Source organism: Cryptomeria japonica, chromosome 2 (genome assembly GCF_030272615.1).
Source record: "Cryptomeria japonica chromosome 2, Sugi_1.0, whole genome shotgun sequence".
Taxonomy (NCBI): Eukaryota; Viridiplantae; Streptophyta; class Pinopsida; order Cupressales; family Cupressaceae; genus Cryptomeria; species Cryptomeria japonica.
In genome coordinates, this window is record NC_081406.1 from 551,429,215 (window position 1) to 551,446,940 (window position 17,726).

Here is a 17,726-nt window from a genome sequence, read left to right on the forward strand (position 1 = left end):
GGACTGTCATGTCCCCTCTTTAGCTCTGTCTAGCAGAGACATGTGAGTTAGCCTATTATGGAGTCTTGTAGGCTGGCAATGGTGGATAGAGACTCAATCAGGATATTCAGTGTTTGGATTTGGTGTTTCTGGCAGTAGTAGACCAGTTTGGAGCAGTTCCTTGATTTTAGGAGGCAGTTCCTACATTTTAGGAGGTTGTTCCTATTTTTAGGAGGTTATGACAGCATCCAAGGTTGGGGTTCCATAAGACCATTCCTTGGTTTCAGTTTCAAAAGATTTGGGCGTGTTTCCTAGTTTCTAGGAGCATCCCTAGATTTTAGGGATGAGATTGCCAGTTGATCCATGATTTCCGACATCAATCACAGACAGGTGACACGTTCAGTTTCAAGCTTTTGGTGTGTTTCGAGCTTTCTGTAGCTATTTGGGTTATATTTTTAATATATTTAAATATTTCCTAATTTAGTGTTTTAATATTTTAAATAAGGCTATGTCTATAGCCATTTTGGAGTAATAAGGGGTTTTTGGCTTCATCTGGATTCGTATGCCCATGTGTTATAGCTCATTGGAAAGGTCTTGAACTTTTCTAAATGATTTTCACTTGCCAGGGTCCTTTTGGCACTTGGAGTTATTTTATATTGAAAAAGTGGTGTTTTTTCTATACTTGGGCGCCCAATATTGGGAAATATGACTTTATATTAAAGTGCACTTTTCATATATCTTTAGGGTTTGATTTGGAAGGAAAGAGATATAAGGAGAAGGAAACCTAATTTCTTGTTATCTTTTACATATTGAAAACTTGTTTGGTGCGATATTGCTCTGGTAGAGCAATTCTTCAATCTAGGATGCAAACCCCATGATTGGTACTGGTTGGGACGTAGCCCTCAGCTATTGATTGGCAATGGATTCTTTTGGCATTGGCATTATTGGTCAGAGTGTATTCGCTATTCCTTATGGAGATTCAGATTGCTTGGTGAGGGTTTCAGCAGGGTGGTTAAATTTCCCAGTTGGGGCATGATTGTTTCAACTTGATGCCACCATTACAATAGGTACACTTTACGCTGGAAGTGGTGAAGACTTTCATTCAGCCATAGCTAGTGTTCTTGGTTTGTGTTCATCATCTACCCTTCAGTTGGCGCCATTATTGGATGTAAGCACATCCCCAGTGCGTAGGGAATAATCTGGATATTATAAATCAGAAATCTGCCTAGTACGATTTGTATCAATTCTGATTTAATTGAATGTTCTTACTTGTTTCAGCTTCCTTCCTTATTTGTTGTTCTTTATTCATTACTTGCTTATATATTCAAAAAAATACAAAAAGAAACCAAACATTCTGCAACTTCTCTCTATTATGTAAGACCATCAGCAAAATCACAGGAAAATACAGTTTATTATTTTAAAAATTATAGCAGATCAGCAAGGGGATCCATCAAGGATCTTTCACTTTAACAAAGGATAATTTGATTTACAACATGTTTGCTCTGCTTTTTCTTGCTCTTTAATATGTTCCAAGACATATGCTTCTAGAATGCCATTACCATCTTTTCGTAGACAAAAGATGATGTGTTGTGCAAGGATCTTGCACAAATGGCTTTTCACTCAACTATATGAGCTCAAATATCTAATTTTACATTGCCCCCATGGGTTAGAGTAGTTGGTCTTAAGTCTCAGGTTTGCTCCCTGGGGTCTTGGGTTCGACTCTCTCTCCCAGAGTTATTCTGCCACGGACACTTAGGGGTGGTGCCGATGGCACTGTGGCCGCAGGGATTAGTCTCGCCCCTTGCTTGAACTAGGGTAAGGTCGAGGCGCTAGGCTAGGGCTGCGGGGATACCCTGACGACAAAAAAAAAAAATCTAACTTTACATTAATCACAAATCCAAACATAACCTCCACCTAGGAGTTGTACCATTTCAAAATATTTACAAAACGGATAGTTTGAGTTTGATTTGACGCAAAGTCTGTTCATAGAACTAGAACCGGTTTCCATTGTAATACCTAAAACAACAAGTTCAATTAACAACACATTCCAAGAATTGAAACAAATGAAAACAAAAATATATAAATACAACTTAATAATTATTTCATTGTAGCGTCGTAAATTGTACGCACTTGCTAAAGCAGTACAATTTCACACCTAGTTTAGCACCCACCTTGGCGCATTTTGCATTTTGCATTGCATTTCCCCTTTAGCACTTAATTAATCAAATTAATTAGGTCTAAGGTCCTATTCCATCATCTTCCACATTATAAAGTTGAAGTGTGCCCCTTTCATTTTATTCTTCCAATACATCATTTAATCAAAAACCCTAATTAGGTCCTATTTTGAACTTGGGGGCTTGATTTCGGGGGTCAAAACATCTCGAAATCAGCTGTAACTTCGGGATTCTCTCTAAAATCATCATATCCGATGGCCCTGAAAATTTGGTGAAAAGTTGTCGGGACCATGGCGCCCGGAGAGGACCATGGCGCCCGGAGTGCACATGGTCTCGGACATTTTTCCCGAAATTTTAGGAGCGCAATCCAATCATAAAATAAAGCTTAACCCCAAGAAATTGGCAGGAGATTCAATCTCTAGGTCGGCCAAAAGTTGAAATTAAGACCTAGGGTTTCATATATAAGAGCTCTCTTTCTTCATTTGAAAGGATCCAGAATTTTGGTTTCAAGGACGTTCTATGCAATGAAAGAGAAGATCTTTGAAGACTTCAACAACATTCAACATCCATCCATCAAGCATCTAGCAATTTCATTCATCCATTTAGGGCTTTGAAGGCATTGAAGAGCAATAAGGGATCACCGACTGAAGATTGGCTTGTACCCCTCCCTTGGGGTTGGGTATGATTTCATGTTGTTTTCATGTCTTTGCATAAGCTTCATCATATCATTTGTATTCATGCTTTAGATCTCTTTTCATCTTGATTTGGAGCATTTACATTATCATGTACAAGCAATTAGGGTTTACTTTTTAGGTTGCTATAGTTTGCTTACTTACATTTTAGGATCTTGCACACACACAAGGTCTGCACACACTACTTTTACAATACAACTTGGCTATTCGTGGAGGTGGAAATCACCAAAGCGGGGGTTTGACTAAGGCAAAACCCTATATAGCCGCCCACCATACCTTTTCAGATATAAGTGCAGGTTTCGGGATTCGGACGACGCCGCAAGTTGCAGATCCGACGGAAGCGGACCGAGACAGAACAACACACCAAATTTCAGAGCAAAAGACTAGGACAGGGGCGTGGGGCGCCCTGGTCCTGCCAGGACAGGGGCGTTGGGCGCCCTGGTCCCTGGGACAGGGGCGTTGGGCACCCTGGTCCTTCTGTCAGACAGCAAGTTTCAGACAACTTTTCAGGTGGCAAAACAACAGTTTAAGGAGCAATTTCAGGGGCAGTATCAGGACAGTGGCGCTTGCACCCCCGTCCTGAACATTTCCACTCAGATTTTAACTCCGGGTACGCATTTGCATTCTTGTCTTGTCCTTGTGTTTACAGCTTTCCATTGTTTAACCTTAATTCTGCAATCTTGTTATTAGTTCATACTTGCACTTTGGGATTAGGAATTGAACTTGTATCATTTTATCTTTCAATTACAACAAAGGAATAGAAATCCTAATAGGTAGCCCGTGGCTCTCTCTTCCACAAAAAGAAGTAGCCAATTGTGTGATACCTCTAGGCTCTTTCATATTCCACAATGTGTGTCAAAAGATAGGATTAGGACATGTTTGCTTAGTGTCACTTTTTCCCCCACACATTCATTTTATAGATACCTTGAAGAATGAAAACAAAACAAGAGAGTTCAATTGTAAAAATGAAAAAATGTATTTTAAAAAAACAAAAACTTCAAAATACCCACCTCTTTTGATGAAATCTTCCTCTACGATCTCCTTGACAACAAACAAGCTCTTGCAAATGTGTAGGAATAGCACAACCATATTGGAACATTCAACAAACAATCTTCAGCTCTAATCATGCAATGACAAGCAAGAAAATAAGCTCAACAATGGAGGATAATATTTTATTTTTCATTCACAATATGAAAAATGAGTTTGTTTTTGCCTGATATTTTATATACCTCATTGCAAGGTTTTAGGGGTAAATTGCACTTTTTAAGGAAAACAAGTCAAGAATTTAAAAAAGGTGAAACTCGTTCATTTGGTGCAAGCATCCGCCAACTTCGCCCCAAGTTTGTCAGGGAAATACCTACACGTAATTAGTGAAACCCTACCCTAGCCTACAGAGAACTGGACTCTGAACCTGAACCAAACTAGACCGAGACTAGGACTGTACAAGCAGCTAACCAGTGATGTAGCAACATTGTTACTAAATTATGAACTATATTTTCTCATAATGGATTGTAATGTCCCCTCTCCACTAGTTGCCACTCCGGAGCATGGATTTGCTTGATAGCCAACTCCACAGGAAAATTTACAGGTTAGGGGATGATTGGCTAACCAAGAGGATTTGTACTTGGTCATTTTCTTGGCCTTAGTGAGCTCATACTATGTAAACTTTATAATATTTCATTATAAAGTTACTTTTTCTAAAATTAGACTTATTTTATAAAGTAACTTTATAGAAGGGGTTAATTAAATGTCAATGATTAAAGATAAAGTTTGCCCCTTTATACACGCCTATCTAGGCAAAAGGCAAATAAACTTTAATTAAAAATTGGCCCCAACAATGATGAATCATAACCCTCAAGCTAGGCACCCAAGCTGAGAGAATATTCTTTGGCATCTTGGCATATTGGAGCCCTAATTTGGGCGTTGAGTTTTGGAGAAGCATAAAGGAATGAAAACTCTTCAATTCCAAGCAAGCTTGGACGAAACCCCAAGCCATATTTCAAAGGAATTCACTCAGAATTCCTATTTGGGCTTCAAAATTCAGTCTTCATCAGCATTTACAGACCTGCAACAGCAAGGAGATCAGTTATTGGAGGTAATTGAGGGCAGCAAATTTCATTTTCAAGCCCCACCTGGTCCTCCTAGGCTGGTCATACCATCATGATGTCATCAACAAGGTTGATTTAATAGATTAGCAGCAATAAGGGTTTGAAAATTGAAGGAAATCCATTGTTAGTGTTGGCAATGAGCAAATAAATTGTTTTATCAGACTTTCTCAAGCTTATATGAGCAGTATAAACAATTCTTGAGGATTACAGGGCAAATTCAATGGTCTTGCTTGGGAGCCTGGTAGAACTAATAGCAGATTTACTTAATTCTTCAATAATTGTTTTTGATAATTCTAGTCTAGCTTGCAGGTTCAGGTTCGGGCACCGGTTTAGGTTCGAAGAACCGGTACGCCGGTATGGCAAAAATTTGAAAAGGGGTTTGGGTTTGTTAGTACAAAAACACAAATATATATATATATATATATATATATATATATATATATATATATATATATTTTGTGCAGCCTATAAGCATGAATTAAAATTAGCATGTCACATAGCATCATATAAACAACAAAACAAACATAAACTTGTAACCATAGCATCATGTTCATACCATAATAGCATCATATACAACAAGTTTAATATCAAAATGACAAAATATTCAAGTATCATTGTTTCAACTTTCAACAATATAAAGTTTAATCATCAAATGGATCATCTAATTCATCCTCTTTCTCCTCCTCCTCATCCTCCTCATAATTGACATTGACATTAGATGAGCCAATGCCACTTGCACTTGCACTTGCACTATAAGTTGGCTCGGCATCCGAGTCATCAAGTGTCACAATGCAAGAAGAGAAGAAGCAGGAGCATCCAAATCAATATGCTCTAGCTCTATATCCCACATCTTCGTTTCCCCTTGTGTGTAGTCACGTTGTTTGTGTGAAAGAAGACGTAGGTTGGAATGCACATATACTAAATTCTCCGCTCTTTTTGATAGCAGCCTATTGCGCTTTACTGAGTGGATGAAAGAGTATGTGCTCCAATTTCTTTCTGAAGTAGATGAACTAGCAACCTATGAAGACAAAGTAAACAATTAAAGTTATACATTAATAAAATTAAACTTAAAAATTATTGGCAACCTATGAAGACAAAGTAAACAATTAAAGTTATACATTAATAAAATTAAAATTAAAAATTACTGGCAACCTATGAAGACAAAGTAAACAATTAAAGTTATACATTAATAAAATTATAATTAAAAATTACTAGCAACCTATGAAGACAAAGTAAACTATAAATAAACTTGTGATAAAACTTTTACAGCGAGGGGTTATAGGTGTTGGAAGCATACACCATGGAAGTACCACCAGCTATGGGCATCCTTCTTGGATCTATGACGAAGTGCATCAACATTTAGACCATTCGCATTTGGGAATTATATGAACTCATTTGTAACAATATCTCGCAAATCATCATCAGGATATAGTCTAACAAATGTTGCCTTGTACCCATCAGATACTTCTTGATCTCTCCATGGTGGAATCCTTCCTGGTTTATCAAGAAACTGATTGCTATAGTACTTTGGTGTCAAGGCATAGGCAAGAAGATAAAAAGGAGTGGTCATCTTATTGCACCTTTCTACAATAATTGCTTCCACTTCTTTGAAGAATTTCTCCTCAGGGTCATTCTCTTTTGCATTTATAGTGAACTTTATTTTTTCAAGCATTGAGTCAATGGCATCATAAATCTCACCAATGCAAGGCCTATCCATGTCGGTATAGCGAATCATGCTCATAATGGGCTCAGTGATACTTAGGAAATATGTAACAAGATCCCACCATTTCTCATTCAACATTCTCTCCCTAATTCTTGCTGCCCTCACACTGCTACTCTGCTTCCATACAGTCCAATTGGTGTTGACCACCATATTGCATAGTGCCACTCTAACTTTCACAAGTCGTCTTAAGACGATTGTGTTTGATGCAAAACAGGTCTCAACAACCTATAACACAAATTAATGCCAAAATGATTAAAAAATAAAGCCAAACTTTAAAGAAGAATACACAATATAGCTTACACAATGATATTATGAACATTAAAAATTAAAAAAATCAGAAAATGCAAAATTAAATTACTATTTCACTTACCTTCAATAGCTCCAAATTCGAAAAGGATCTAAAAATCCCTTGAGACATGTGGTGGTTTATGATGAACATCTGGATGTCCTCAGCCAATGCATACACATCTCTGATCCATTTTATTTTAGTCCCAATCCTTTGTAGCATAAGATTGAGTGAATGGACTGCACAAGGTGTCCAAAAGATGTGCCCATAGCGTTCCTCAACCAACAAACCAGCAGCTCTACAATTTTTTGCATTGTCCATTATGACTTGGACAAAATTGCGAGGTCCCACTGACTCAATGGCGGAGATGAGAATTTCTGCAATAAATTGGCCATCTTTTACTTGGCCCTCACAATCCACAGCTTTCAAAAACATTGCCCCTTTAGGGGACACCACTATGGCATTGATCAAGAGAATTTTTAGCATCTTTCCACCCATCCGAAACAATTGTTACACCTGTCTCAGCCCATGAATCCCTTATGGGTTTCAATGCATCTTCAACCCTCTTCACCTCTTTCTCCAAAAATGTTTCACGTACCTTCTCATAACCTAGGCCCTTATACCCTCTTGGAGCTTCATTAACACTTTTCATCATTTGCTTCCAATGTGGGGAGCGAACAACATTGAAAGCCAACCCATTTGCATCAATGCACCTCACTACATCTTGGTCAGCAATGTCTCTACTCTCATTTTGAAATGCAGTTTCTAAAGGCCCCTTTGTTTTTTTGCGTGTCAAGGGTAGTTCACTTTCAGGTTCATTTGTGAAAAAGAAAGGGTGGTCTTCTACTACAACATCGGGATTAGATGGGGTTTGCATTCCCCTTGTTTTCTTTGGTGCGGTTTGATTCAATCTACGAGCTTCTCTCTCTTTTGCCTTCTCATGCTCCTTAATATATTTCATCACTGTCTCATCTGGTATAGGTTTACCATCATTTCCAGGGCATTTTTTGATGCCTCTTCCTTTTATTCCACACAAATGGCCTACCACCCAATAATATGAACTATTACGTTCAATACCACATCCTAATGGCAAAAAGCTTTAGGCAAAAGCTTTACGCAGATCTGTTAAAAGAGAATTATCTAGGGGGGAATTGGAAGGGATCAAGATTACTAGTAATCTCCCCCTATCTCACACAAGCAGTTTGCTGATAATACCTTACTTTTTGGGACAGCTAAGCGGCAAGAAGCGAGGTAATAAAGGGAATCCTCAACCTTTATTTGAAAGCATCAAATGAAGAAGTTGGGGTGAACAAATCAAAGATTCTCTTTTTCTTTACTTCAACAAGGAAGGAGCAAGAAATCCTAAGCCTGCTTGGATTCGAGAAGGGGCAACTACCTTGCAATTATTTAGATATGCCTTTGGACAGAAAAGTTAGATCTAACAAGTTGTGGGATCCTCTTTGGGAAAGAACGGCCAATAAAACAGTCTCAAGGAGGGGTTAGTGGCTCTAATAGGCTGGGAGAAGTATTATGTTGAAGGCTGTGATTTCTTCCATCCCCATTTACTTATTATCTTGCCTCTACTTATCAGTTGAGGCCAATCAGAAATCAAACCAACACAAAAACAAAAAATTTGGAATGGGAGTGCAGAGTCTAACAAATTTGCCTTGACCGCATGGGACAAAATTTGCAGACCAAAGGAATTGGGAGGAGTTGGTCTGAGGAAGCAAAATCTCCAAAATAAAGCATCAGGTGCTAAGCTTATTTGGAGGATGTTTAAGGGACCACAGTTGAAATGGGTCAGAATTTTGCAACATAAGAATTTGGAAGACAATGCAAATTCAACTGTGTTAACAACAGCTAATCGTCTAAAAGGATCTCAGATTTGAAATTTCATGATGGAGTGAAGGCCTCTCATTGCTTATTATTTAACATGGGACGTACATGATGGTAGATCTGGTTGTTTCTAGGATGATGCTTGGTGTGGTTAGCCAAGCATTGGCAGCTTGGTAGAGATGGGTTGAGCTTGGAGGGTGGTATTTTGAGTTGGGAGTGGAAGGAGTTAGACAATTTGGAGCTGCCTAATGCGGAAGTGTATAGTCTGAAAGAAATTCTCCACGCCAGATTGGTGATTTTGAGGGATGATTAGGATACCATCATTTGTAATGGATCCAAATCCAGACAATATAATGATAAGCATGGGTATAGGTTACTAGAAAAAGAATCGAATCGGGATGGGGTGAGTATTCCATTAAATCTATGTTGGCACAGGTTGTGTTTACCAAAAGCGAATGTCTTTTTAAGTAAATGCCGCATTTTAAGGGATTTTTCACTTTTCCATGTTTGGAAAATTCAAAAAAAAAGGACTTAAATATAGAATTAGCCTAGACATGCCACAACACAACTAGATTCGCACAAACTGGGAGGTTTGTCACGAAATCATTTTTATGAGAACAGTTCAGAACCCTAGATGATTCTACAAGAAAATCAATTCCGAATCTGATTTCAGGATATTTCATACCGTAAATGGACAAATCAATCTATCAATTTAACAACATTATTAAAACCTAGGTGGGAATAATGGCCCATTGCAAGGTTAAGGGGCAAGGCCCATTAGAGGGTCTAAGGGCGATGTGGTAAGCACATTTTCTATCATGATATCACGTGCAGCAAGGTGCAAAGCCACCAAGCCCAAATTAAGCCTTCGAGGCAATTGGAACCTTCAAGGTGCACATCATTTTTCAAAATTTACCACTTTTAAGCAGGCTCCAAAATTTCAAATTTTACAATTTAGGATTTTTTAAATTTTTTATCTTAAGTTGCTGAATCGGATACAGGAACGTGGGTACGAAACGCTGGTATGTTCATCGAAAAATTACATACACACACACACACACACACACATATATATATATACATACATCTATATATAGCTAGAAAATAAAACTAAGTTTAGAATGTCATATACCAATACATATGCTAAATGAAATCAATAGAAATTTCAAGCTTTGAAACATAACATACTAATTTAAAATCAGTTTTCAATATCAAAATAATCAAACTAGAATCTCATGATAGATTAGTTTTGAGTTCACTAATCAACACTGTAGGTCTTAAGAATATCAAAAAGATCAAACTAGAATCACTAAACATTTTGGAAACATTTCGACATCTAAAAACACAAACCCCAAATGCACCCACAGGAGCTTCGTTTCAGAATCTGATTCTGGTACATTTCGTACCTGGAATCGCTCAAAAAATCTCACGATTCAGCAACTTAATTTTTATCTATTTTAATATAATATCCAATTTGTTAAAATTCCCTACTTTTCAAGGTCCTAGGTTTGCCAAACCCATTGTCCAATACTAATGTTCTTTTGTATTCCTCATTTCTTGAACTGTTAACGAAAATCCCTTTTTCAATGCTAATTCCCTAAGGTAAACCATTTTTTTGCTTCTTTAAGTTGGTCTTTTAATAAGAGATAGCATATACAACAGGATATTATCAAATGTACTGAGCTTAAGTGGTACAAGTAGAAATATACAAATTGATCCAATTTGCTGACAACAGGCATGCATGGTGGAAAATTCAAAATTGAAATGCTTGATTCTTATATCAAGATGAGAGTCGAGATTAAAAAGACAATCAACTAATATTAAGTTAACGATATTTTTGGCTCTTAAGGACATGATCCAGTGGTTTACTTGGTAGTGCTGTTATTGCCACCAAAGTTCCAATCTTCACAGGCCATTGAGCTTGTGAACTTTGTTGCCCCTATTGGGCTGTTGGGCTCCAGGTTTAGACACTTTGCACTAGTTCAAGGGATGAGGTATTTGTGTCCTCAACCAGCTTGGGTTTGACTTAAAAGTTAAACTTCCTGAAGTACCAATAAAGGAAAAAAAAGTTAATTAATTATTTATTATTTTTTGAATTTAAGACTCAATGAGAGGATAGTATTAAGGTTACAAAGGAGTAATGAAGATTCAAATACTAAAAGATTTAATAAAAAGAAAATGTACAGATAACTACAATTTAAATAAATGTGTTTTCTTCTAATGGTGTGGGGCTGCCCTACTATCCAAACTATGATTGAGGGACGTCTAGACGTACCACAGCAATTCAGAAGATGGGAACACATCCCCAGATGGTCCCTACAGAGAATGTCGTTGCAGTGAAGGGCCATCCCTTGCAGAGAGGAATGTCCCAAGGGAGATTCCCTGCATTGCATGGCCTTCCCAAAAACAACCCCCTTTGCAGGTGACACCTATAAGTATGGCAAGGAGATGTTTCATCACTGTTCCCGATGCAGGAAATATTGGTCTATTACAGTAAGATATTCACCGTTATTAGGTCCTCTTTCTGCAACCCAGTGGAATACTGTTTTTTATGCTTTCTGAGGGGTCCACACAAATGCTTAAGCTTTTTGTATTAGCAACATTTGAATTTATAAAAATTTATGTGTGTTTTGTTTATTAAACATATGGTATGTGATTATCCTTGGTTTTATGTTAAAATATTTGTATGTCAATAATTTTTATGTTTTTGGTACGGAAGAACCTAACCCTACAAAAAATTGCCCATCCACAAACCAAATCTGCCAAACCAGACCAGGATCTAATCACTGTATGGACAAAGCAATGTTAATACAGCTTGTATGTTGATGGTTTCTAGCCTCGATTTGGATAGTCCTATTATTAGCCTTGATCTGAATTTTGGATAGAGTCCTATTATTAGCCTCTAATTAGCCTTCTTTTCAATTTACCATTGACTCCGTGTGGTGAAAAAAAAAACCATGCAGGCATTGGCAAAAAGCAAAAAAAACCTTTTGCGTCTTGGGTCCCTTTTCAATAATTATACAGGACAAAACTGACAAAAACAAATTGGGATGCCTAGTAGAAAACTTGCACCTCAAAACAACAGTCTAACACCAAGTAGAAAATGTCTCAAACTTGACAAGCATATAAAATTATGGCAAAAAATGTACAAGCGTTATACAGAATGATACATAGAGTTGAAAACTTAAAATTAGACAACCAAATCAGATCTTAAAATTAAAAAAAATTGATTTTTAGTTTGAACCATTGAGTTCTCACAAGTAGATCAAATAATCCGGTGCCCTAACCTGTATTAATGCCAATAAGGTATCAATGTATTATTCATAGATGATTATATAAATTTAAAAAACTATTCCAAGGTACCTTAATGATCGTTGATGGTGCACTGTATCTTCTAAGAACTTGAGAACTTGAGCTCCAAACCAAACTGCAAAGAGTATTAAACAAGAAATTGTAATAAGAGAAAGTGAAAAACACTGACGCATTCAATCCTTACTTTAAAGAACACAAATAAGAGAATGGCTTGATATAAAATATCGGGATTGCCACACTAGACACTAATTTCATTTGAATGAAACAATGCGTGTAGTACTACTGACAACTAATAATTCTCTATTGGGTTCGCCAAAATTCCCCAATATCTATGCCCTCTTAAGAAGAAAGGTTTTGAATAACATAAGAAGTAATAATGATTCAGAAGGGGTGTGTTGCTCCTTATCAAGAGGCGATGAGCAATGTGGCCATGTATGCTCTGGTATCAAATAATAACAAGCCTTAAATTGTTGTATTTCCTCTTTGAGCTTCTCTCTCTCAGGAAATGCTTTATAATAATATGCCTTGCAAATTTCTACTTTACCCACTAGTTGCTTTGAGATTATGAATTTAATGTTTCCTAGTCGATGAAAAACTTTTGGTGGATTACAAAATTTTCTTTGATTTTAATACTGAATTTCCAAAAACAAACTCATCAGTTGGTTTAGAACCTCCTGAGTAAGATTACAGTCTCCTAAACCGCTGGACCATCATTGTTGGGTTCTGTAATTTTCCTCATCTATGTTGTACATACCTGAAATTCTCGTGACTCTCAGCTGTAAAAATAAAAAAATTGTCCAGTCTTTCATCCTTCCCATCAAAAAAATTTATAACGTTTCACTTGGACAATGCACACAAGTTTTACATTTCGATCCCTTCAATTTGATCATCTTTGGCATTATGTCAGTTGGATGTCAGCCACTTCTCACCCTTTTATGCGGCATGTGTTCCATATCTCAGCATGGGCTTTCCTCAGCACAGGATTCTCTTCACAGCAACTTGGGATATAGTTGGCACTAATCATCTCACAAATTTAGCTTAGCTCCGACTTGAGCAACTTATTTAGACTTTTCCTTAGTCGTAGTAAGTTATGCCCTATATAAGGATTCTTAACATGAAGAGAACTAATATCACCAACAACAAAAAAAACCTTAAATTCTTAAACAAATTATATGTTGTTTATATATATTCTTGTGTAATATTTGATGTGACTATAAATTACATTTTCTTTCATATTGAAAAGCTAATGCTCCTATACCCTTTCTTGCTTTTATGTAAACGGAGCGTTTGAAGCAGGCATAAGTGTAAAATTGTTGGTAGGCATAAACCTTCCTCGAGTTTAAGATCGAGCATAGAGCAGATACTATATATCAAGAGCTTAAACCTCATATGATCTTTGTTTTGGATAACCTTTAACAAGTAATGGAGGTGTTACATGATAGATTTCCCCAAGAAAGAATAAAAGAAAATTGATTACTTAATATAACAGATGGAGTGAAACAGAGTAGAATTAATAAGAATTATGAATTGAAACTTTCGAAACTTAAAGCATTGCCCACTGTAATAGAGAGAGGACCAAAAAAGCAAGAAACCGCTTACTGTTTTCCACGAATGAAAAGTTCGTGGTCGCAATCATTGCAGGAGGCAGAAATGATGTCTTCATTTGATCTTATAAGTTGTGAATCGAATAAAGAGTACTTGTATTCTCCATCGAAGGGCTTCCCATCGCCATTATCAGAGGCTTCGATGTTCAAGCCAAAGGGTTCGAATTGTTTGAGGACAGTTAGTGTGCGCACGCCGACTCCCATTTTTATTTTGCAATCACAAGTGCTTTAAAAGAAAATTAAAAATATATACGAGTGGTTGCAGAAGATTTCAGTTCAATATAATCCGTTTGAGATTCTCGCAGCTTTCAATCGAGGAAACCTGTGGGATGAAAATTTTCGGATGAACAGTATAAAGGAAAATTGTAGAGGGATTGTGAGATATCTTTTAATGGAACAAGCCCTTGTTTGGATTGAGTATGCAATACAAACAGAAGGAAGATCGACTTATGCCCCTACAATTCTATGGAGCTGCCGCTATATGAATGAGAAAGGGCACTTCGTCACTTCCATCCATTTGGCGTCCTTAGAATAGTAGGGCGATTCGAAACCACCGGCCAGATCATACAACGTATATGAAGCAACTGGCCAGTTCAGTATAGATCCTTCTCTGCTGGATCAAGCTCTTTCTTTCTATAGTTGGGTCGCATGGTCCTGCAGACGCGATCGGGCATCCATAGAGGTGGGAGAATTTAAAAGAAAAATGTTTTGATAAACCCGTTTTAAATTCGTGAGAGGGTTCTTTTAAGGCATTTAGAATATGAATGAGTGAATGAATGAGTTTTAATGACGTTTACGAGATTCAACAGTCTAAGAGATTCATATGTACATTTCAATGAGACATTGTATGTGATTGAAGGTTTTGTCATTGATGGCAACCTTACAATCCTATGGCATTGGCAGCAACCTTACAATCCTATGGCATTGGCAAGGCATTACATTGGCAAGGCATTACACCGACAAGATAGTTCATCGACATCAATAGATCACACTCTACACCGACACTCAGACCACCGGCACCGACACAGAAAAAGGAAGCATACCGGCACATAGGCTGACAGAATTTTTTGTTATATTATATTTTGTTTATTATTGTAAAACTTTGTAAGCCGACTTGGCAAGTTGTAAAATGACTCTTATATATAAAGAGATCATTGTAGACATTTAGTAAGTAAGGGATGTAAGCGAAAAAGGAAGATATTAGGCAGACCTATTATGCGAAATATAGGTTAAAGGTTTTATGTAAAGAACAAAGTAGAAACCGGTACTGGATCAAGCATTATAGATGCTATTGTAAAGCAGTACAAGATATTGGATTTGTATAATCCACATTGTAAGTCAGTGAGACTTCCCATTGAGCAATGAGCTCTAGGTAATTGGCCTTCCTGCATGTGCAGGCCCCTCTTGTAAGTAATATTCTCTTATTAGCCAGTAAGTGGATATTGTGGGTCACAAATCCCACCGAGGTTTTTCCCACACCGGGTTTCTTCGTTAAATCCTTGTGTTATGGTGTGCTTTTCATGTGGATGCTTTTAATTTTGTTTATTGCATTATTTCTTGCATATCGGTACACTGTTATAATATGTACTGCATATTTTAAGTTGAGAAATTCTAATTACCGGTTAGATACTGATTCACCCCCCTTCTCAGTATCTGTGGAATTCCTAACAATTGGTATCAGAGCTTGGTCCTCTATTTTCAGAAGCCTAACAGCTTGAGGAAGATCTTGACACCGGTAAAGATGAAAAATCTGATGAAGCAACTTGAAGCAGCTCTCTCAAACTATGATACAGAAAAATTGAAAAATATCAAATTAGAAGATGATCTAAAAACAGCTCAGGATATCATTCAAACACTTCAAGAGAATCTTACTATTGCAAGAAACAAGAGAAGAGAACTTTGTGAAAAGATGCAAAATGAGAATGATGAAAAGGAATCACTTAATGATATGTTAAGTAAACAAAAACTGGAGAACATAACTACAAAGAATGAGATGCAGGATATGACAATGAGATTTTGTAAAGAGATTGAAGATAGGAAGAAGAATGAAGAAGAATTGACCAGAAGACTAAGTCATGCAGCAAATGAGAACACAAGACTTAGCTATGAAAATGATGTATTAAAGACAGATTTGATGTACACTCAAAATGACTCCAATGAACTGATGAGACATAAAGAAGTCTTAGAAAGAGAACTAGAAACTGCAAATCAACATTAAAAAAAAATTCAAGAAAAGCTCAAAGGAACTTGGTAACCTGTTGAAGAATCAAAAACCTAAAGGTGACACTTCTGGAATTGGCTTTGAAGTTGGTGAAAGCTCCGGTACTGCAAACACATAGCATCACAGCAAACCGGTAAGACAACCTAATGCTTATAAATTCAATGGAAAATACTTTAACTGTAATAAGTATGGTCATAGAGCAAATGAATGTAGATCTAGAAATTTTCAGAATATCAACACACCCACCGGACAATATTCAAAATGTAACAAAGTTGGTCACAACTCTGAAAATTACAGAATGAATGTGAGATGTTATGTTTGTGGAAGATTTGGATATTTATCTAATCAATGCATAACACAAACCGGCATAGGTTATGGGAAAGCTATTCAGAAAAATAATGTGACTTGTTATGCATGTAACAAGATTGGGCATATTGCAAACTTTTGTAGAAGTAAAGGATCACCGGCAGACAACAAAAGTTCTAGCTTGAAAGGTAAAGAAAAAGTTGAAGAGGTTAAGCAAGAATTCTCAAAACAATGGATTAGAAAAGTTGATCTAAATGTTGGGAATACTCCTCCACCGATACAACCAATCAATGCTTCACCGGCAGGATAGAGTGATGCTTCACCAACAGGACAAAGTGATGCTCCACCGGCAGGAAGTTCTTTATCAAATTGAAGAAAGTTTCCTTGAGGGTTTGGCAATCTAATGACACATGTGCTATTATTCCCTCAGTTAGAGATGAGAAGTTGGAAATTACTTCATTACCGGTAGACAATGTTAAGTGAATACTTAACCAGCATGCATTAAATGTGGTAGATGGCAAATAAACACAAAATTTGCGGTTTTGGCTCCATTTTATTTCACCGTGATTTCAAACATTCGTAGAGCGTGAAACTTGCAGAGCTAAGGAATTTCAAGCAAAGAGGCGAAGCACTTCAAGCAATCAATCCATCCAAGACAGAAAAAGGTATTTATCATCATGACATCCACCTCTGCACTTGAATATATAGCAAACCCTACTATAGTCGAGGTCATAAAATGCCCTAGGCCCGTATTTCAACTAGTTCCCGAAGTAGCAAAGAAAGATGACAATATAGGTGCTTTCTCACAAATACCAAAAGGAGTTGTTTATGCTGAAGACCCCAGAATTTACATTCACTGCAACATAGGGGATTTGGGAGATGAAGAGATTAAAACTATGTATAAAACTATCATATGTGATAATTCTGGAAATGTGAAACTAGAACATAAAATCATTGGAACCCTAGGATTTACTAAAATCCTTTGCATTCCTGAATTTCCCAAGGATGTAATTAGGATAGTCTTAAGCAGGGTACATGGTGAATTTTTCTGGTTAGATGCAATTCACAAAATCACCAAGGAAGCTGTGAAAGTTGTCACAAGGCTACCGACCACCGGTAAAAGGCCAGACAAAACCAAGAAGGTCTCAAATGACCTAGTTACTAAGCTAACTGGTGCTACATCTGATAAAAGGTCCTTAAGAGTCAATGATGTAACCGACACCAATGTAAGGTTTATCAGCAAGATATTAGGGTATAAGGCAACTCATGCAAACAGACTCAATTCAGTTTCAAGTTTATGCATTAAAAGTGCTTATGACATGATCACAGATAATGTAAAGATTGATATATGTGAGTGGTTGAAAGATGAGTTAATTGACAACCTAGGCAAGATTAAGAAGGATAAGAAATGAACTTTTAGGTTTGGAAATCTGCTAGTATGTTTGATGCTACATATAACCAAACAAGTTCCTGGTATAAGCTACA

General features: G+C 37.0%; 1 protein-coding gene across 3 annotated transcripts in view; it reads right to left on the bottom strand.

Moving 5' to 3' along the window:
• Positions 1-14,458, bottom strand: part of LOC131873659 (uncharacterized) — a 36,988-nt gene extending 22,530 nt beyond the window's left edge. The window contains exons 1-3 of one of the 3 annotated variants that reach the window (XM_059216714.1): positions 13,710-14,454; positions 12,162-12,225; positions 5,507-5,971 (exon numbers count right to left, since the gene is read on the bottom strand). In XM_059216714.1, the coding sequence (XP_059072697.1) occupies positions 5,738-5,971; positions 12,162-12,225; positions 13,710-13,918 (507 nt within the window). In that variant the 5' untranslated portion in view covers positions 13,919-14,454 and the 3' untranslated portion in view covers positions 5,507-5,737. Of the gene's footprint in view, positions 1-5,506; positions 5,972-11,741; positions 12,086-12,161; positions 12,226-13,709 lie in introns of those variants that run through there. The other 2 variants (XM_059216716.1, XM_059216715.1) reach the window with 2 other exon arrangements.
• Positions 14,459-17,726: the final 3,268 nt, after the last annotated feature.